General features: G+C 43.8%; 1 protein-coding gene across 1 annotated transcript; it reads right to left on the minus strand.

Annotated features, from left to right (window-relative positions):
* Positions 1-1,351: 1,351 nt before the first annotated feature.
* TMPRSS3 (transmembrane protease, serine 3) lies at positions 1,352-20,418 on the minus strand. The gene is made up of 13 exons (XM_009891342.1): positions 20,401-20,418; positions 19,179-19,323; positions 17,063-17,173; positions 16,052-16,168; positions 14,151-14,274; positions 12,310-12,435; positions 11,553-11,596; positions 10,635-10,800; positions 8,927-9,096; positions 7,189-7,284; positions 5,876-6,018; positions 4,215-4,367; positions 1,352-1,372 (listed from the first exon to the last, which is right to left on the minus strand). The coding sequence occupies exons 1-13, from the start codon at positions 20,416-20,418 to the stop codon at positions 1,352-1,354; spliced, it is 1,434 nt and encodes a 477-aa protein (XP_009889644.1).
* Positions 20,419-21,746: the final 1,328 nt, after the last annotated feature.

Below are 21,746 nucleotides of genomic sequence, written 5' to 3' on the forward strand. Positions count from 1 at the left end.
CTGTTCTCGTGATGCTGACCTGATGTGTTGCAGTGAGAATGCAGTTCCAATTCCACCATTGCTTTCTTGCATCAGTGGTGGATGACAGTGGTGATGCAGATACTGATTTAGAAGCATACAGACTGCATCCAAAACCACATTTCAAGCAGATCAGCAGCACTTGATCAGATGATAAGATCAGTTTGGGATGATATTGAAAAGCTCTGGCAATATTATCCATTATTCAGCCTACCTAGTCCCTGGCAATCAATTCTAAAATTGACAACTTTTATCCCATTTTTTTTACAAAGGGCAAGCACAAAACAATCAGGCATTTTCCAACCTAACAACATGAGGCTGTTTCATTCAAATAGCTTATAAGACAGGGAACCACAGCAGCACTTCAGATATTTTGTCCCTTGCCTGGCTGGCACCAGTTCATCTGCACCACTGATGTCACTAATAGGGACAAAGAGTGTGGGATCTATATTGTCCTGTCCACAGAGAAGTGGAGGGAAAACAGGGAAGGCGGCTGAGCGTGTCTTGGTGAACTGTACTACATGATGTGAGCTTGGGAGTATTCAATGCCTATTGCACTGCATAGTGCATCGTAGACAGAGCAATGCTTTTGGCTCTCTCACCTATTGAAAGGCAGTAAAGATCTCCTCTTCCCTGTAAGACTGTTCAGTAACCTCAGAATTTTTCAGTAAAGCTGCAACCTGTGTGTTGCTCATTTCAGAGCTATTTACCACAAGAGAACACCTAAGAATTCAATTTTTAGGGACTTTGTTCACAGCCACATGATAAAAGACTTGAATCCAGAGATTTTTTTCTAACAAGAGTTTAACATACTTGCCAAATGCTTGCCAAAATTGCCAGCTGCTTGATTCCTTCTTGCTTTATGGCTTCAAAGAAAGCTGCTGCTGCCCGTGCAACAGAGCATGGACCTTATATATGAATACTTTCAGCAACAAAGTCTTTTTGTAGTCTGGTTCTTGGAAGGTAAGTACTAAACTAATAGCTAGCAATCTGATCTGAAGTTGCTCTAGTCTTTTACTCATGATGCCTGCAAAACTTTATTGCCATAGCATCCTGGGTGATCAGTCTTCACACTTTTTCTACATGTGAAATTTGTAGCTGACAGTAAATATGCATGCCCATCATTCAGCATCCAGCTGCCTCTTCCATCCAAAAGAGGCTGAATGTGCCGCAGTTTTCATTAAGTACAGTTACCAGTACCAAAAGGAAATGGTAAAAAGTAGTCTGTGAAGGTAGAAAGCTGAGAGCAGGTGTCCAGAAGAGTGTGGTGGGTCCTTCTGTGGGGCTGGAGCATGATGTGCGTTTTCAGAAGCTGAGCGCACCGCCATTCTCCTCAGGTCTGCAGTTCTTCTCTCTGGGAAGAAAAAACAGTTATGCATCTATTCAAACGTCCATGTTGCCGCCTATTGAACTCTGAAAATGACTTTTTTTTTTCCCCACTGTACTAAGGTCACCAAAGGAACCGCGCAGCTGCTGGAGCCAATTCTGCCAACTGAAGTTCTTCAGAAAAATACACCACCTCGACAAAAGAGGTGGGTTCCAACTCCCATTGTGTGCACTGTGAAGCTGAGCAAATGCCATCAGCTTCTCTCACTGCTTTAGTTCACTAGTTCTCAGCCTTGTATAAGCTGAGACAGGAACATAAGGCTCATAAAGAGATACGTTCACGGGGGATGGAGGAATATATTAGTAATAGTGGTAGATACTGCATGCATGGGACACGTGCATACAGGGAGTTAAGTAGTCTTTGAAGAGGTTTATTTTGTTTCCTTTTAGTTGTTCCATTGCTGATTTCTTTTATTTTTTTTTCTTTTTTGCTAGGGTGGGAACCTTTCATGTCTATTCAGATTTAATAGTTGAAGCATAATATTTCTCAGACAGTAATGTATGTAGGCCACTGGTACTCCATTTAGTGCTATAAATTTTTTGCTTCCTCCCTAGTGGGAGAACTGTTCAAAATGGGGGCAGCAGAAATTCTGTTCACAATGCTGGAGAAATATATTGCTAAATGACATCAACTAATTCTTGCCACTTAGTGGAAAGCAATACAAAACTTTTCTTTGCACTCACAGGAGAGAGCCTTTAGCAAAGTGTTTGTATCCTTCTGTAAATCTGAGAGACAGAAGTGCTTTATTCCGGTTTCAGAACTGGAGATGGAAGATCAGAAAACACAAATGCCTCCTCTTTGCTTATTCTTTGCATTAGATGATTTGCCTTGACAGGTGTTACAAAGCTAATTTCCAGAAAGCAAGCTTTTAAGGGCATGCTGATGGCCAAATTCCTTATCTTGCAATTTTGCATCTCTTAGATCAAAATGGATCTCTTTCCTAACTCCTTTGCTAAGCCTTAGCTACAAGAGATAATTTTGTTTGCAAAAAAGCACAGAAACTTCTGGAGAGACCAAATGAACCCCAGTCCACTGTGAGCAATAGCAGGTAAGAGCAGATCAAGACTGTATGCCACAATACAGATCTGCCAGCTGCAAGTCATTCCCTTGACCCCGTTTTCAAAGGCACACTAGTTCTACTTTCTTTCGATTTGTTTCAGAGTCCATTAAAAAGTGTTCATGTTTCTATGCTGCAGTCAAAAATCCTTTCTAAGAGGATAAATTGATGAATTAATGTTTACATGTGAAGGATGTCCCTGTGGAAAATTATAACATGTTAGAATTCAGCTAAACAAAGATTTAGCTGTACTTTTTTCCCCTTGATCACTTCTTTATAATGGAGATCTGTGGTCTCATTCGGTATGAACTCTTCATTTGAAATGTCTGAGCTTCTGCATCTGCAAATGAATCACAATGATGTATACATATGGGGGGAAGAAAAAAGGTAATATTAGAGGTCTTAAAGATTTAGAAATGTTATCCTGTCTTCTTTAGCTTTGTTGAGTGACATATAGGCATGTAATAGCATAAATCTTCATGCGTAATACAGGTTGTGAAAACAGCGTGTTGTCATACAGTATACAGATGGGGGGGTTGAACTGAAATTGCACACATATAACCTTATTTGGGGCATTTCCTTGTCTGTGAATGCTTGATATTGGCACTTTGGTTTGAGGAGGAAGTCCCACATATTTCACAAATGAGATGGGGGCAGGAGTGGCTCCATCAGGTGCCATCACAGTGGCACGGGCAGCTGTCGGGGCTGGAGGCTGTATTGCTGGTGCTGGAGTAGCATCACTGCTATTTATTCATTCATACATTCCAGCAAACTGGGTGCTGGAACAGCAGCACTGGCACCACGGTCTGTGCGGGCCTGGCTAGAGCAGGATGGGACACACAGTTTGGTGCTTAGTGTGACTTTGACATGAAGCTAAAAAATTGACAAGAGCCTGTGCATAGGTGTGTACCTGTGAGCTATGTGTCTAGGCTCCTAGCAGGGCAGTGGAGGATGGTTCACTTACCTTGAACATGCATTATCTAGTGCCACTTGAGGTGTCTTAAGTGCACTTTGCCTGACGTCCTGCAGTTGGTCCTGCAGGCCTCAGATCTCTCGTAGATCCTCTATCATATCTACGTGAGTCATTGCAGGGCGTCTGAGACATACCCATGGGGGTGGTGGCTACAACTCAGGGCTACCTGCAAAGCCATGCCTTTCTGCAGGGACACTGTAAGCCAGGCAGAACAGCCTGGGGTCTCTAAAATATCTCTAGATGCCTCTGCGTAGGCAATGCATCCGTGCCTGGGAGTCCACCTGAAGCACAAGGACTCTCCCTGATCAGCTGACTGAACCCAACATCTCTCTGGCAGCGCTGGAGGGGTGCTGACAGCAGAGGACCTGGTCTCTGGAGCATGAGGCACCCTCATGGTAGGTGAAGGTGGCTGCAGCGTCCCCCTACTTCCTTGCTCCTCTCCTTCCAGCCAACACCGTCTTTCCCCATCCCCAATTTCCTTGGCCCACTCAGCTTCCACTCCCCAGGCTTTTTTGTAACAGCCTCATGGCTTCAGGCAAAGTCCCCTAGAATCAATTCCCTCGCCCCCCCATCTCCTTTCTCAGCCCTTTCACACCTCTCTTCCTCCTGCTCTGTGCCTCCAGCCCCATCCCCAGTCAACCCCACACTCCTCTCCCCCCTCTACCCCTGCCTTGGCCTTGCAACAACTCAGCTGTGACAAATATGAGCTAAACCCTGTGTGGCACAGGCAGAGAAAAGAGACAACCAACCAGAGATGGAGAGACAGGGCAAAACCAGACCTCCATCTGTTCGTGTATCCAGTCCAGGAAGGAGGTGGTTCGACTGTAGACACCCGGCTTGTTCTTTTCTGCACAGCCCACGCCGAAGCTGGTGGTCCCCACCAACTTCCAGATACTCATATCTTCGCATGCTAAAGGACCCCCACTATCCCCCTGGAGATCAAAGAATTAGAACAAGTGTCAGCGCTGCAGAAAAGGAGAGGAACGTCAATTTGGAGGGGTAGGGGCAGAGGCACAGTCCAGTAATTCAGCATTTCCTATTTCTGCTCTCTTCTGGGTCATGGGAAAAGCATATGTTACAGCAGAAGTTGGAGACTTCTTAGAGACGTGTATTAGATCATGTTTTTCTTTCCCCAGTTAGGAGTACTGTAGAACAGAAGCAACATTGAAGCTTGCTGTTAAACATTTAGGTGCTGAGGACCGTGTCTGTCCTGCAGGTAGGACATCGCTAATCTGCTGTCTCCATGTCATGGGCTTGGTCTTTCACGGCTGCTTCTCTCAAAAAGCTTCTGGCTATTGAGCAGAGCTGAGCCCATGGTTGCAAGAGCAAGCTTGTACCCCACCTCCCTGCCTGCTCCTTCCTGCAGTCTCACACGCAGCTTTTCTGGCCCTTCCCAGACACTTTGCTAAGCAGATTCGACTCATTAGGCTCACATCTAAGTACTGAAAAGTCTCAATTTATTTTGCTGGGGCAGTTTCCTGCCCTATGAGCATCAAAGCCAGCACAATAACAGGAAAAAAAAAAGGGGGGGAATTTGGAACAAGCCTCTCCCTTTGGCAAGTAGGGCTCATTTTGTCACGTGGATCCATAAGCTGAGCGTGATGCCTCTGGGCAGCTCTCCCAGGCACAGTGACATGCTGGTGCTGGGTACCTTGTCGGGGGGGTTGTGCAAACAGGTGCTTAAATGAAGACCTATGCACCTAATTGCCTTTGCTTTGCCTTGTCTCCCATGTAATTGGGACTCAGCAAATCTGGAAACATGAAGTTCCTCCCCAGCCGTTGCTCTTCATCCATGACTAGCTAGGTGAGTCCACATTACTGTGCATGGGGATGCAACCTGGAACAAGGTGGGGGCACTGTCATGAATCTATAAATGATTTTGAATCATCACCACCCTGTGATGTGAAGGATCCTCTGATCCATCGCTGCTGTGAACCCATCTCCCCCAGAGTCATTACCAATCCTCTAAGTTACTCAAACACCTCTCCCTTTCTTCCTTCCCCCTGCCTCACTACTTTTTCCAAAATCACACACTTCTGCTTCTCCCTTGATATATGCTCTGGCTGCTTTTCACCACAGGGTTTCTACCCCTTGCAGGTCTCCAGAGGTGCTCACAATGCAGTACAGTTCAGTGCAGTGTGGGGGCCACAGCCAGGGCAAAGAAGGATGGCACCGTGCTGTAGCACATGCAAGAAATTAAAAAAATGTCTTAAGTAAATTTGGTTTCAGAAGTAAGTTCACAGAAGAAATAGAAGACGGGAATTGTAGCACATGAATGAGTGCGCAGTTAGGGATCGATACTCATGGTAAACAGAGTAAACGGCACAAACCCAAATGTTTGCCCAGGAAAAGCCTGGGAGTGCCTTCTGATAACTTATCACTCATGTTTTTTCCATTGCTGCTGTTAATGAGCACAGTTGCAGTTTGGAAACTTCCATACCTGGCAGGTGTCTACCCCTCCCTTTAGGAACCCGGCACAAAGCATTGAAGGAGTTATGATCCCACCGTAGACATCCCTGTGATTGCAAATTGCATTAGATATCAAAGGAACACCTGCATAATTCATGGTGTCAGATGTATCACCTGTTAAAAAAAAAAAAAAAGCCAAAAAAAAAAAAAGAAAAAAATTCTCTATCCTTGAAATTAATCTGTAATTATAAACAGAAAATGTTTTAGTATATGAAGAATTGGCAAACAAGGGTGAAAGGAATACAGTTAAAATGACAACATACAAGTAAGGTAACTAGATGTCTCATCACTTACAGATTCCAGCAACTAACAACTCTATAGAGCTGTGGATCATCACAGTATATAATATAAAGCTGTACATTATGTATTTCTACTTCAAAGCAAACAATCAATGACAGTGATGAATTTAAAAGCTAGTTGGACAGTGTCTTCAATACTAGAACCAAAATTTATTTCAAATTTATCCCATTCTGTTAATCAACAAGTCATCTGCAAATATCTAATTTACTTTATAAATATTTATTTCATAAATAGTTATTTGATTTTATTCATAGTCTGAATGAATCATTTCTACAAATGGGAGTATTTGCACATTGTTTATTGCCAATTTATAGCTGACTTTTTATGTGGTAAATCTTGCTTTCATTTTTTTCCCACCTTTCACTATTATCTGTAGGTCAGGTAACATACTGTTCGTGTTCTCTGAACAACAGGAATACATTAAATGAGACAAATGGAGAATGATAAAAACAATGACCTGAAAATTCAAGCATTTTCACATTAAAGTGATTCAGTACGTATTACTGACTACCACGACCTGAGTCATGGTAAAAAAAAAATAAATTCCTTTTTCTTTGTGACATTATTCACAGATCCAATTTCTACATCATCCAACCTGCCTCAAAATGCATACATGCTTTCTCTGAAAAAAATGGATGGTTGATTCTTGCATTCATGCTGTTTTTTCTGTGCTTGAAGTGACAAAGGACACAGCCTGTTTGACCGAGGCCGAGTACAATGCCCTGGATGGTGTTGCTGTCTACATATAATTTTTAACCTTTTCGCAGAGTATAGCCATCCATTCCCTGTGATAAGGGTTTGTATAGCACTTTTGCCTCCTTTGACCCCATGCTCTTCAGTGGGACCATAAAATTTAGGAATATGTCTTCTTTTTCCAGATATTCCAGAAAATTTAATGTTGAACAATGCTCCAACCAAATTCTGTATTTACTATATGTGAGATGTTTTCATGTAGTGCAATCAACAGCAGACAATTTAAAATACCTCCTTCCACAGTTGCTCCCCATCCCGATACCCAACACATTTTCCCTTCTGGAAACTGTTCGCCAAAATTAGGCAGACAAATTGGCTCTATGTGACCTATTAAAAAAAAAAAAAAAAAAAAAGAAAAGAAAAAGAGAAGGAAGAGAATTGCTTTCGAAATTTAGCAAAAAATTGTATGCTTCAGTAAAACTTCAGGATTTGGCTTGCAGTGAACTTGTTATGAAAATCACCCACTCCCCACATAAATAGCCAGGCATCTCTGCAGGTCTTTTGTCTTATGGCCAAGGTTTGAAACAATACCCACCCCAGGCCTAATTAGTTTCAGGTATGAAGCAACAAAAGGAGGTGTTGGCAGGTCAATAAACTGAAGAATGAGCAAACAAGAACCACACCACTTAGACAGATGCCGGGCAGATTGGAGACCCCATGGCACCTTGCTCAGGCAGAGAAATGGCCTTGGCTAACCACGACACCACTGCATGGCACCCCCTAACAGGTTTTGTGCAGCGGCACGTGCAAAGAGTTGTGTGTGCACATCTCTGCGCTCTTCTGAAAGGGCAACAAGATGTTTGGGGTTCTCTTTGCTTCCCACCCACCGGCTCATAGAGTCTCAGGACCTCTCTCTTCCGGGGCGCAGGATGCTGTGCAATATAATCAGTGTTTGATGCTTGTGGGGACAAGCTGCAGCCTGTCAAGATGAGCTGGCACTTAGCAGAGGGAGGGAAGATAGAGGAGGTATTACTGGGCAGTTCCTAGTGGTTCAGTTCTCCACCATGCAATGATCCCAGCTCAAAGCATCAACCCCCCAGCGTGGAGCCTCCAAGGCCCCCCGGGCTGCCCCCTCCCACCCCAGGGCATAGCGAGTATCTGGCTCAGGTGTGGAGCCGTCACTGTTCTTGACAGCCTCCCAAACTTATTCCTGAGCAAAACAAAACAACACTAGGTGAGATATAAAACAGAACAAAATCAAGCTCAATTTTCATTCAAAGTGGAAGTTTAAAGTATTTTAAGAGAAGTGATTTAGGAACTGACGATCTAGATGCGTCAGAGAGAGCCAGCTCCCCTTTGCCGAGAGCTGACAGTGATTAGGAGGTATTGGCAGGTGATCATTTAAATTCATACAATATTATTATACATTATCTCACTTCACTAACTGTGTCAGCTGTAGGTAGCATCCTGCTGAGAAAATAAAAGTAGTTTTAATTTAAAAAGCATCATTATCTTTGATTTGCCTTTTCTTCTCTTTGAAATTTAAGCTTGATTTTCAGCTTTGGATACGGCTAGATCTCCCTATACTCACAGAAAGGACATGATAAAAATCTCTGTGACCTCCAAGTAAATTGAGGTGGGGTATTTATTTTAGATAGGAAAAATATTTAGAAATAATAAAGTTAATGTTTGCCTATTATTGAATGCCTTTGGTAAGCCAATACCAGAATGGACTGGGAATATTTTGCAGAGCCCTGTGACCCCCTGGATGTCGAGTACAGAGGAGTTCCTGATACTGAGCCAGAGTGGGTTTCTGCCAGTATAGTCCAAACAGTGATCACTGCCTTGCCATCACAGCAGCAGGCTGGCTACATCTATGCTGCACATCTCTCATCACTTTTAGAGGAACTGGGGATCCACTCGACTGTCCTGGGTCAGGCATAGGGCACCTGTCTGTACTAGGAAAGACCCTTCTTGCTTTTTGCTAGAAAGGTGAGAAAGTCAAGTGAAAGCTACCAGAAAGAATTACCATTGAGAGCAAGCGGTGCTGCCAGTTTCATCAGCGCTATATCATTTCCCATTGTCTTAGGTTTATAATTTCGATGGTATATAATTTTTTCCACTGAATATGGGTGAACCTCGGTGTCTTGGTGAGTCACAAAACCAACCTGCACACTCCATGAACTCGGCAAGTACAGGCTGAAACAAAGATGTAGGAGAGAGTGAAAACCTTTCAAGAAGACCTTCAGGTTTTCTAATTGTCTCCAGAGCTTATGAACAACATAAAACTCTACAGGCAAATTACTACAGTCTGCTGTACTTGCCTGCCTATCTATCAATACTGGCTATGTTTTGCATCTAATTTCAAAAAATACAGAAAGGTTGACTAATCTTAGCAACACACTGGGTCACTGGTTTATTATCTGCGCAGCTTTCTACAAATATATGAGAGCTTTGCATTGGTCTACCTTGAAACAACTGTCTGTCTTCCTATGTAACCCCACAGCAGTCAATGCTGCTGCCGGGCACTGCTGTGCTTAGCCATGTGGCTAGCTCAGTGGCACTTGTGGCAAGGCGTTTTCAAGGGAGAGGCTTTCCTTCTGGAAGGTGCTTCTGGCCCCAGTCCATGAGCAGCCACATCTTTCAGCCTCCAACTCACGAGCAGCTCCTCTCCTCTTGGCTTCACCCCACCAGGCTAGCAGTGGGTTAGCGGCGGTGCTGGGAAAAGGCTCCAGGGATGTGGGTTGTGTTGCCAGCTCCCATCCCCGTCAACCTTTGAACACACCACAACCAGCTGGGTTGTGCAGGAAAAAAGCTAAGGACAGAAGTCCTAAAATGCTTAATTGCTAAGTAATTATTTTTATGGCAACACAGGGCTCTAAGTAAGATCTAGGAGGGGCATTTGTCTGTCCCATCTCTTCTCCCCACTGGGTATAAAAGCATCCTACAAGACTTGCTCAGAAGCAGGTATCTGTGCTGTGGGCACCTAAAAGTGGTCAGACATCCCATTTTAGCTGTCTAAATGTCTTTGGTGAAAGTGGCCAGGAGTTCGTAACAGTGAGAAGAGCTCTCCTGCACTATTGGCAACAAAAAAGACTGCAAAGCCAGACAACTCATAAATAAGAGAGAAGGCTATCTTTATAGTTACACAAAGAAGAGGAGTTTAAATAACTGTTTACCATCTATTTACAATTCCAGACTACTTCAAACAGCATAAAAAGGAGTAGTGAGTATGTGGTAAATGGCACTAAGCACAGTACAACTCACTAACTACCACTGATTTATCCTGTCAACTTGGAAAAGATGGTGTAATTTATTTTGGAGCTCCAGAGTACCAGAGCAGCTGAGTACAAATTCCTCCTGATGTGTTAACTCACATGCAATGTACAGAAATTGCAGATCAGGATATGTAAAATCTGGCACTTAAATGTTGTTTTAAGTTGATTTCTCAGGAAGCTGGGAGCGCACAGAAAATCTGAAAACTGGGGCCCCTGGTTTGGACCTCTTCTTGTGGAGACTTTTTTTCAATAAAGACTTGCACTGGTGCAAGAAGAGAGAGAGATGGTTCAAAAGTTAGGGAGCAAGCCAGTGAAATAAGGACAACCCAGTCTCTCCTGCAGTTTATTTTTAAGAGAAAGCACAGTGCATTAGCTCTACCCTGCAGTGCCGCCCTTGCCCCAGACTTGCCACAAGCAGGGTCAGTGGGACACCCCAAGCAAGACGATTTAGGGACTTACTCGTAGACACAGTGGGCAGCTGTGATGATCCAGCGTGGGGTGATGACGGACCCTCCGCAGAGGTGGTGCCCGTGGAACTGCAGGCTGACCTGCCATGGCCACTGCCGGGGAGAGGACGCGTTGCCCCCCACGATCCGTGGCCCATAGCTGGCCCGGGTCCCACACGCTGCCAGAAAGCAAAGGTTACAGTCCGCGGGGGAAACACAGTCATGTTTTTGGTCACCTTCAGCCCCTCTATTCCCAGCCTTACTGAGGCCAGGAGGTCTCTGCAGCAGGACTGTCCCCATCCCCATGGCCCACGTCTCCAGCTCTGGCTGCCCCCAGAGGTTTCTCCTCCTCCCTGCTGTCCTCTGCAGCATCCTGGCAGCTGGTATGGGGTCTGTGGGGCTCACAACTTGTCCCCTTCACACGTAGCTGAACTGTAAAACCCACTGCTCTACCCTCCTTAAATGCACAGGGGCCCACATAGGTAGGCTGAAGCATCTCCTCTCCCTTGGTGATGTTTGCGCTGTTGGTTTTTGACTTTTCATAACCTGACCTGAAAACTAGCTGACATGGAGTAGTGTGGGATGAAAGTTCAAATGTTAAGACAGAATTTCCCTTTCCCCACCAAAATGGCAAAGAGTTGGAATAACAATATCAGTCCATGGACTCAACTTATAATCCTTGAATGTCTGCTTCCTATCGTGATTCTCACCAAAACTGTCCTGCTACCTGATGCTCCCAATCTGTCCTCCCAGCCTATTCTCACCTCCTGAAATTCTTTTAAATTTTATATAAGAAATACAGTTTTTCTTTGGCATGATAAATTGATGGTATGGTATGCCCCTGAATACACACAGTTCCTCCCAACTCTTGCCCTGCAGTGGATGAAGAAGGACAGTTTCTGATTTTATTTTCACTTTTTCTGATTCTTACCCAAACATTTTAAGATGATCACATTGCCAGAAGTGCATTCCTCTCTAAGATGAAAAAACAGTGCAGTATTAGTTCCAGTTTAGGAACACTATTATTTTTTTTCCAAAGCAACTCATATATTGAAAGAGACATAAAGTCAATGCACTCATCCAATCTACTTAGGGCATTTAGCGGGAATACCTAAGTTAGGAGCATTTAGCTGAAATACTTAAGTTAGGAGCTTAGACACCATTGTGAGCCTGCAGACCATATGCTGCCCTGCTGGAGAATGGCTCACTCTTCCAGGAGGGAAGGCTCATCAGCCATTTTCAACATGTGATCTGTAGTCTCCTTGGATCCATAGCTTGCTTCTCAGTGAAAGGTAACTAAGAAAAACAAGCAATTGTCAGGAGGAAGAAATGGACCATAAAGTGTTCATAAGCCCACTGGGAGATATCTAGGGATCTGTAAACTGAAACAAACTGCTCCACAATGGAAAAAGATAAGTGCCTGCTGTCTATCCATTTGCAAAAAAAAAAGGATCATGGGACAAATAGGCTTTTTGAATAGCTCATTTTAAAGCCTTTGTTGATTTTAATGGGCATTTCATTTGTATTCCAGCAAGACTGGTACTGAAACTTGTTCTATGATGCCTAATGTCACCAACCGCTTGTGAAGTACTACATACCTGAAAAAACAGTCAACAGTCTCAAACTATTAGTAATTCTCCTTCTATTGATTGCTCTCATTCTGTCAGGATGAACAAGCTGAAGCATACCTGAGGTTTGTTGCATTGTGCAGGGATGTCACTTGATCAGCTGATAACCAGTGGCTGAGGGATACAAAATGTCTTTGAAACTGTTTTTCAACTGCAGCCACAGGCAGGTAACCTGAACTCACGTAACTGCAAATAAACCATAAACACAGCTTCGTAGACAGCATTTCAGTAATCCATTTAAATAATTCAGCAGTTCTGCTAATGAAAACCCAGTGTAGCAACCACAATAATCAGATGCAGACACTGGATAAAGTAATCCTATCCCGCCCAGGAAATACTTCTTATAACGTGCCCGTATTTTTCCCATAATCATGTGTGGAAGTCACACATTCCCTGAAGCACTAACAAGCTCATTGTCTCATCTTTCTCGAGTTATGTTTTGCAGCCGGGAGGATGAACAATTTGTAATTTTTTCTTGTCTTTTGTGTTGAACAACTGAGATGTATTTTATCCTAAAGGCAACAAGAATTTATTCAAAGAAGCTTTTTACTGCTAACTATACTATGCAGAAATAAGAATTACTCCATCACAAGAAATAACAGAGCATCAGTGCAAGTCACAACTTCAAATTCTTTCTAAAGTGTGTGAAAGTGTGTGAAAGAAATGGTGCTTCTCCAGGAATGGGATCAATACAGTAAGACCTACCTTGCCAGGTTCTTCTCTAATTGTGAGGTGGACCTTAATTCCTAACAGATATAATGGTGTGAATTGTATATACAATTTTCCTACCAAGCAAGTAAAAAGAATGTAAAATGCTTGTATGTTGTACGTTTTTAGTGCCTTTCTGACAGGCTATAAGCTACCAGAGAGACAAGTAGGATTCAGGCACCTGCACCCTATAGGGAAGATTTAACCAAACCATTGTATTTAGCCATTATCCAGGATTTAGAGCAGCAACAAATGGTATTTGCAGTGCACAAGCATTCAGGATTTTTCCCCACATCATCCCAAATCTCCTCAACCATGTCATTTACAAAGGCGTATTGTTAAGTTCTTTTTTCTTTTAAAGCACAGATAAATACAAGGTTTCATTAGAAAGATTGAAATTTGCACAGTTTGTTCAAAATGCCAAATAAAGTTTCACAGAATCACAGAATCAGAGAATTTTCAGAGTTGGAAGGGACCTCTAGAGATCATCTTGTCCAACTCCCCTGCTAAAGCAGGATTGCCCAGAGCACATTACTCAGGACTGCATCCAGGCGGGTCTTGAAAATCTCCAGAGGAGACTCCACAACCTCCCTGGGCAGCCTGTGCCAGTGCTCTCTCACCCTAACTGTAAAGAATTTTTTCCGTGTGTTGGAACAGAACTTCCTATGTTCCAATGTGCACCCATTGCCCTTCGTCCTGTCACTGGGAACCACCGAGAAGAGTGTGGCTCCATCCTCCTTCAACCCACCCTTTAGATATTTGAAAGCAATAATAAGGTCTCCCCTCAGCCTTCTCTTCTCCAGGCTAATAAGTCCCAGCTCTCTCAGCCTTTCCTCATAAGGGAGATGCTCCAATCCCTCAGTCATCTTGGTTGCCCTTCCCTGGACTTGCTCCAGTAGTTCCCTGTCCCTTTTGAACTGTGGAGCCCAAAACTGGACACAGTATTCCAGTTGTGGCTTCACCAGTGCTGAGTAGAGGGGGAGAATGACCTCCCTCGACCTACTGGACACACTCTTCCCTATGCAGCCCAGGATTCCATTGGCCTTTTTGGCGACAAGGGCACATTGCTGGATCATGGACAATTTACTATCTACCAGGACCCCCAAATCCTTCTCCTCAGAGCTACTTCCCAGCAGGTCCACCCCTAACCTATACTGGTACCTATACTGGTTTCTTCCATTTGTTGTTCATACCTTGAGAAACCCAGGTGTTTGCAGGTAGTATTTCCATACTCTGCTTTCCAGTCATCAGAGCAGACCGTTCGCCAGGATCCAGAAGTGAACACTTGCAGCACTGCTTTCTTGCCACTCAACCTGACTTTGAGAGTCAGAGGAAGAAAAGCCTGAGTGAGTTGTGAAGAAGAACCACCAGGTACACAACATGTAATCAACTATGTCTATGCACCACTGTGGCATCCACATGTCTTGGCTTATTGAGTTTTTGCACAGAATTTTTCTGTGCTTTTTCTTCCTCATACCAAGGTGTGCCGAGCTAGAAAAGCCAGGATAAAAAAATCTGTGCTCATGGGAATAGAAATGGGATGGTGCTCTAATACAGATGGAGAAGGCTGCCTTGCCCTCTAGTGAGCCTAAGCAAGTCTTGCTGGTTGCAGTGAGTTGGAGCTGCAGATGCTTGGCACCGAGGAAACCTATGAGCACGTTAGCACCTCCTGCACTGCACGGCACAGAGAGGTGGGTGCACTTGCCCCCAGCTGCCCCTGGGCTCTCGTGGAGTTTTCTGCCCTCTTCCCTCTGCTGACATGGGGCTGGCATGTCTGGGCTGATGAGTGGGTAAGGGCTGGGGAGAGGAGAGATGCACAAGTTGGGAGCTTGGCTCTCAAGGACTCCCTCCCCACGCCAGCCTGGTTTTGCTTAGCTCAGCCCTTCCTCACAGGCAGCTCTTCATGCCAGCCTGGTCGCAGGGCTGAGCTGCTCTGGGGAGCTCACACTGCCACAAGCTGTGCTGAGTTGCCTCTGGCCAAGAGACCAATGGGTAAGTCCTGCAGGAGGCCCAGGTACCGAGCAATCCACAAGGGTCCCTTCATGCTGCATGTCACCATGTCCTCCTCACCCCTGTACCCTGCACCGTGGCTGCTGCCAGGGCACAGAGCCCTGGCTGAAGGGAAGGCACCTGGACCTGGGAAAGGGCACATCTGCGTGGTCTTCCCAGGGAGAAGGAAGGCCATGCACATGGTCACTGCTGGATGGGGGTTTCCCACAAGTCCCCATCAGCCAGTGTTATGGTGTTGCAGAGGCAGATGAGAAACGCACACGTGTTGCCCACAGGCTCCACAGACGCCTGAAGCTTCTTCCCTGGGGAGAACACGCCAAAGGCTGAGAGCATTGTGCAGGGTTAGCTGGGGCCAAAAGCTCACAGTTCTTGTCCTTCCTCATATCGCACAGATGGAAAGCCGTGCTGCCTCCTTACCTGTAGGTACAGGAGTCAGAATTACAAGTACACTGATCTAAAAATCAGTTCTTCTGTTCACTAATATTAGAACCCTTTACCTCCAGGGGAAGAAAGCATCACAGTCAACTTCCATAGTGCAGGAGAGGGAGGGATGGTTTAAAATGGCCCTGTGATGCCCGAAACCATTGCAGAGAGAAACTCAGACATGGGGACATACATTTCACACATGAAGCAGCAAAATCCGCAGTACTCAATGCATAAAAGCCAGAGACAATCTCTCCCGTTCCCACGTCCCTTAAGTTAAGAACAGGTTTTTGCAGTCTTCAAAACTGGTACAGTGCAACTGTTTGCCAGTGAATACAGACAGTGCTGTATATATGTGCCATAATGCAGTGATGGTATGCCTTGCTAGCAGTGAAAAGCATCAAGACTTTTAATAAAGACACATGCACGATATGGCAGTAGCAGTATTCAGCAAACATCACATTTATCTTAGGAGCCATTTGATTTCTCACAAACTGTAAATCAATACCTCAGAGATTGTTCCTCTGAAGTCGTGATTTAGATAATCCATCAGTCTCTACCTTTCTTGTCTCACCCAAACTCTCTACGACATGCATTTCTTGATAATATGCCAGATGCTACAGGAGGAGGTAGGAGGGATTTATAATCAAATTTAAATTACCACATCCGTACTCATCCTCCCCTTCTTTACAGTTGAAGACACCATTGCACCTGGCTGATTTCTGGATACACTTAAAGGATGATCGGCAGCGAAACTTCCCAATGCAGTTGTATTGGACTAACAAGAATGAAAGAAAACAGAGTGATGAAAACACACTTGGATATTAATTTAACACTTCTTACTCCCATTATCTGACCAGATTTCTGTCTTGCTAAGAAAAAAACTACTCCCGTACTCTAGGAACTTTTGAAATACAACCTAGAGTTTGCTACATGGTTCTGCTAAAGTCATCCATTAGTAATGACTTGTAGGATGAGTCAGCCTTGCTGCCTGTGCTGGCTCCTTCCCAGCTCCCTCAACCCAGTTTATATTCCACTCCAGTGAGAGTTTCTGCCTGGCGCCTCAGCCCCTCAGCAGCAAGGCAAGGACAGCCTCGCAAAATACAGCCAGTGCATTCTCTTCCCAAGGGGACGCCTCAACTTCCTTCAAGTTTATCCCTGTTGCAGGTGTGAAGGCACTGCTCTAGCATCATTACATTTGGCACCTAGACCTGGGCAGGTCACACTTTCCAGTCACAACTGAAATCACTCTGCATTTTCTCTTCCATTGCAGAAATCGTTTGTGATATGGGAAAGTTCTTCAGTTCTGTGAAAACATACTTAGAAAAGTGGATTACAGGACAAAACTATGGTGTGTGCTCCTCAAAGCCTCCCCCATTTTCTAAACTCTTATCTCACCACCTGAGAGGAATCAGCAAAGTTTGACTCAAGAAAGGTTTATTGGTGCTGCGGGTTCCCAGTGTTGTAAATATTACACCAATCCTCTCATGAGTGCCAAATCTATTTTATCCCTACATGTAAATAAAATTTAAAGCCATCACATCAACAAGATTTTTTACTTCAGCAAACAAGCCACAGTAGCAGTTTAATTCCATTCTAAGTAAAAGGCTCATGAAAAATTAAGCATTTGAATGGTTAAGCGAGAACTTGATGAATAACTAATTGTACTCACCACCCAGGCCAATGGCAACTGCTAGGATTACTGCAAGGAATAAACCACAGATATATGGAAAGTATTTTAAGGAGATAAAAGCTTGGCATATCGAAGGTGGTTCAATATCTCCTAGAAACCAAACAGACAGAATAGCTTCTGTGAAGTTAAACCAGCTTAAGTTTGCAATGAGAAAGATTTATCTAACATTAAACTAGATGGCAGTAGTAACACCTGCATACACTTTGTGAGCTGTCTGGACCTGGAGGGGTTCAGATCCCCCAGCTCAGAGGTTGTGAAGGGTCCAAGTGCTTTGGAGTGGCCAGTGCTTTCAGACACTCCTCCAGCATTTGCCTGGTGAGGAGTCTGAATCGTGCCCTTACAGAGCACCTGGCCTGCCTCCTCAAGTCAATTGATAATATGTGCTCCAAATTTTGATTTTTCATGGGCTACATCAAACTGAGAGCTTTAGAAATACATAAGCACCTCTCCTGAAAATGTGAGACCCCAGAGAAAAACGGAATTCAGACTTGTTTTGTTTGTGTGATCAACCCTTCAGGGTTGCTACTCCCTGAAGACTTCAGAAAGCTGAGGAGGACTAAAATATTCTTTCAGTGGAAGTAGTAAAGAACGAACTAGTTTGAGTGTCCTCCTTACAGCCGTTCCTGTCTGTGATGCCTCCCAACTTTTGTCGGTACCAAGCCCGTGGTCCTGGTGCTCCCTCCAGATGTAGCCCCAGCTGGATGCTACTCTAAGCACTGTGTCTGGGACAACAACATTTCTGGGATGAGGCTGGAGGCCACATAGCTCCGCCTTGTGCACCGGTGAGCTAAGTACCATGTTCGATGCATTCCTGTAAAGTCAGGGTAATAGAGGAGCCTAAAGGTTTGAAAAGGAGCAGGGATATTGGAAAGAAGACAGGACTAGCTAGGAAATAGGTATTCAAGGCAAGAAGGGGGAAAGTTACTGGTCCTTTTGGACTTGGAAGCAAGGTTAACTGAAAATGACAGAAAGCTAAATTAAAAAAAAAAAAAAAAAAGAAAAAAAGACCCCCAAACTAGAAGATAGCTTGAAAAATGTGGGAAAAAGCGATCTAGTCAAAGTTTTGCCATAAAGACAAGGAGTGAACTGAGCAATGGCTCAAGGCTAAGTTTTGAGTTATCAAGGAAAAAAAAATGTATCTAAAGTTAAAACTTATACCAGCAGTAACTACTGAATACATTTCATGAGCTGGACCAGTCCAGCTCACCAATAATCCCCATAGCTGACCTCAACTTAGTGGTATTTTCAGTCTGGAAGATAACAACAGATTCCACTGAAAATAATGAATGGTTCACTTGTGTGAAATGTATTCTGATATATTGAGGACAAAGTATGGGAAAACAGCATTACACAGCTTGGTCATGTGTAAACACAGGAATTGGCAGAACCTTGTCTTCAATTTTAATTCATGCAGCTCTTCACCCTCTCAGTCTTCAAGCTTTGAATTTGAGATTGGCAGAAAGTTACAATCAGTCATGGATGGGGAGTGTCTCCCAGTGCTTATAGACTCACAAACAAACCCCAGCCTACACAGACCCTTTCAGCAGCAGCTGAGTAACTGGTTTTGGCAATAGAGTTGGTATCTGGTAAGCCAAAAATCTTGCACAGCTGTAGTTGCTAATGAACTACAAAATTAAATTATTCTATCTTCATCCTTGATGCTCAGCCTGCCTCTGTTGAAATTAATGGGTATTTTTGCCATGAAACCTATGGGAAGTAGCAAACATGCATGCTATTCCTCCAAGGCTGCTGTATTGTGTACACAGTTTTTTTTAATGGACCAATTTCCAGATTGGTAAAATATCAAATAAGCCATTCAAAAATGTGTCTGAGAAGTGTGGGCAAATAAATGCTACGTGGCTGAAGTGTGTGAATAACCTGGCTGTGAAAAATGCTTTCATACGCAAGCCAACACAAGATGTCATCACCTCTTAATATGCTGGCAAACCTCATGTCTAGGGGAGTGAGGCTGTGTTTCTTCTTTCCCTAAGTGACTGCTTCATCTGACAGAGTGGGCAAGCATAGTTTTGCAAGGCTAAAGACCTACATTAGTCATTCAGATTACAGAGGTGAAAAAGCTGTGCAATATCCCTACCAGATCCATCTGCACTGGGGTCCACTTTTGCTTGTGGTATGAAGAAAAACCTTTTGAAAGAAAACTGAATTTCTGGTACTGGTGGTTCATCTTCTGCGATAGAGATGATTTCAAGACTTCCAGTAGTGGGATTTGTCTCTTGTACCTGACTCAACACAGGGACAAAAAAAGAACATAATATTTAAACAAATTGTGTTTATCAACTCAAAAAAAAATCTGACACCCTTCTCATGATACGAAGGGACATGCAGTTTTGCTTCATACTTCATGTTTTATTCCATTTTTTCGAATGCAATACAGGTACAATGTGAATCCACAGAGACACTTTCAAGAATGCTGTGTTTGCCCCAAAGACACCACTTTGTAAAACGTTTTCTACTTCGTGTTCATGAGAGGAGCTCTTACAATTAATTAGGCAGCAAACTACTGAAGTTCAATTTTGTTCGAGTTTGTCTAAGCACCATAGCTACTTCTAATGACTCGCACTAGGAGTGTGAATCCATCCCTGTTCTTTAATTGCAGCTGGAAACAAGAGAAAGACTAAAAAGCGTATGACACCTGCACAGCACCTGACAGGATCCTCATGCATGGGCCCACTGAATTTTAATCCAGAAAACCTTTGATCACTTTCTACACAATAATAAACAAGGAGAATGGGCCACACTAGAATTCAGGGTAAACAGCTTTGAAATGCTAATTTCTGACTCCGGTTCTGCACACTGTCACTGGCAAAAGGAATCAGATTTTTGAACTCACACCGGTGTGAAATAGGTCCAGGTTTGTCAAAGACAGTGGTGCTGGTAAGCTGTAAAAGCAGCGTAAGTGTTTGCAGAGTCAGTCCCAGAAAATGCTTACAATGACACATTTTAGGCAAAGAACATGTGTTTTGCCTGTGACATTATATCTTTAAGTCACCTGGAATATCTTTTCACCTTTCAGCAAGCAACTGCAATGAGTTTTCTACTCTTTCATTTCATAAGATTTCATGTACATTTCAATGAACATAAAGTAAATTTTATATAGAATCTGCTAGCTTTAAGGCAGAGAAAAAGCTTGCTGTGCATGATTTTTAAATATTAAAAAAAAAAAAAAAGGCTTCTAACTGGTGCATAAGTCGTCCATCAGGAAACAAAACAGCATTGTGAAGTATACTACACGAAAGCTAAACACTGATGTGTCGGTTATTTAGAGGATACCACATGCTCCCAAAAGCTTCACTCACCTCTTCCTGAGAAGTCATAGTTCAAAGCAAAATTGTTTTCTTTCTTCATTATCGAAAGAAACCAAAAGGAAATTCTGAGGTTGCTAAGCCAGTCTGCTCTGGAAACGCTTTCCCTGTGCCGCCCGCGGCTGCCCGTTCAGTCATCTGTTGCATATGGCATTATGGCAGCAGCCCGGGTAATTCAAGCTGGTGAGAGGTATCGGGTAGCCCCGGGTGGCATGGCTACCGAAAGGGGCAGATAAAAATTCAGCACGCTTTTTAATTAGCCTAAGAGAGTCAGGTAAGATCGTCGTATTTGCAAACCTTTCTGTAACCCCTCAGCAAAGGAGCACCGCGAACTGCACAGGCTCGCGCTGGCTCATCTTTTACCAAAAATTCATGCAGCAGAGGACTCTGCCACTAGCCGTGGGTGGCAGGAGGCAGAAGCCCCAGGTGCTTTATCTCTTCGGCACACAAGGACACAAGGCCCATAGGCTCACCTTGCTCTTCCTCCGCTTGGTTTACCTTTTGGCGTGTACTTGCAGCAAAGAGCACATTTAAAGAGGGTCTTTAGAAAAAGACCCATGCTTCCATTATGGATAACTCTTGCAATTAAATATTGTACAATATTTTGGAAGTAGTTTGCAAGCAGTATTGCATATTTCTGAAGTATCAACTCGTTTGTACTCTGGGATTTAAAAAAATGAAAATGTATGCTCAGCTTCATAAAATGTTCAAGAGTAGTAACAATTTGGCTTGTTGTTTGTTGTTTTTTTTTTTTACTAAGAAGAAATATGACAGAGGGGAGGGTGGAGGGAAGAAGGAACAGGAGAGGTGAAGCAAAAAGCCATGGCAGTGTAAGTGAAACAAGGCTCCTGAGAAGCCAGGGGAGAAATAAATGTTTTCCATGACAAAATCCATCTCCCTGGAATGTGGCTGCAATGACAGAAGCTGTTTAGTCCCTTTGCTGTGCATGGTGGAAACTGGCACTTTCGAAGGACAGGATGCCACATCCCATTCCTGTTAACTGTTCACATCTAGGCCATGGCATCAAGACTTCTGCCTCATCTCTTATGCAGCTTTTTGAGCAGCCTCCCTTGGAAATGGAAAATGCAGGAGGACATCAAAAAAGAAAAAAAAGAAAAAAGAAAGTAAATGAGGCTGTATAAAGAAAGCTGCACTTCTTGAATTGCTCGCAGTGCTCTGATGCTCTCTCCACCGGGCTTTGGTGATAGATGATGGGAGAGGCAGCCAAACCTGGCCAGATGCACCAAGAGGAACTTCAGCCAAGAGGAGAAAGAGAGGGCTCACTTCAAGACACCAGCAGCTCAGGTGACCATTTCACTCCATGGAGTGACATATCCTGT

The sequence above is a fragment of the Charadrius vociferus genome, unplaced genomic scaffold, assembly GCF_000708025.1.
Source record: "Charadrius vociferus isolate BGI_N301 unplaced genomic scaffold, ASM70802v2 scaffold298, whole genome shotgun sequence".
NCBI classification, from domain to species: domain Eukaryota; kingdom Metazoa; phylum Chordata; class Aves; order Charadriiformes; family Charadriidae; genus Charadrius; species Charadrius vociferus.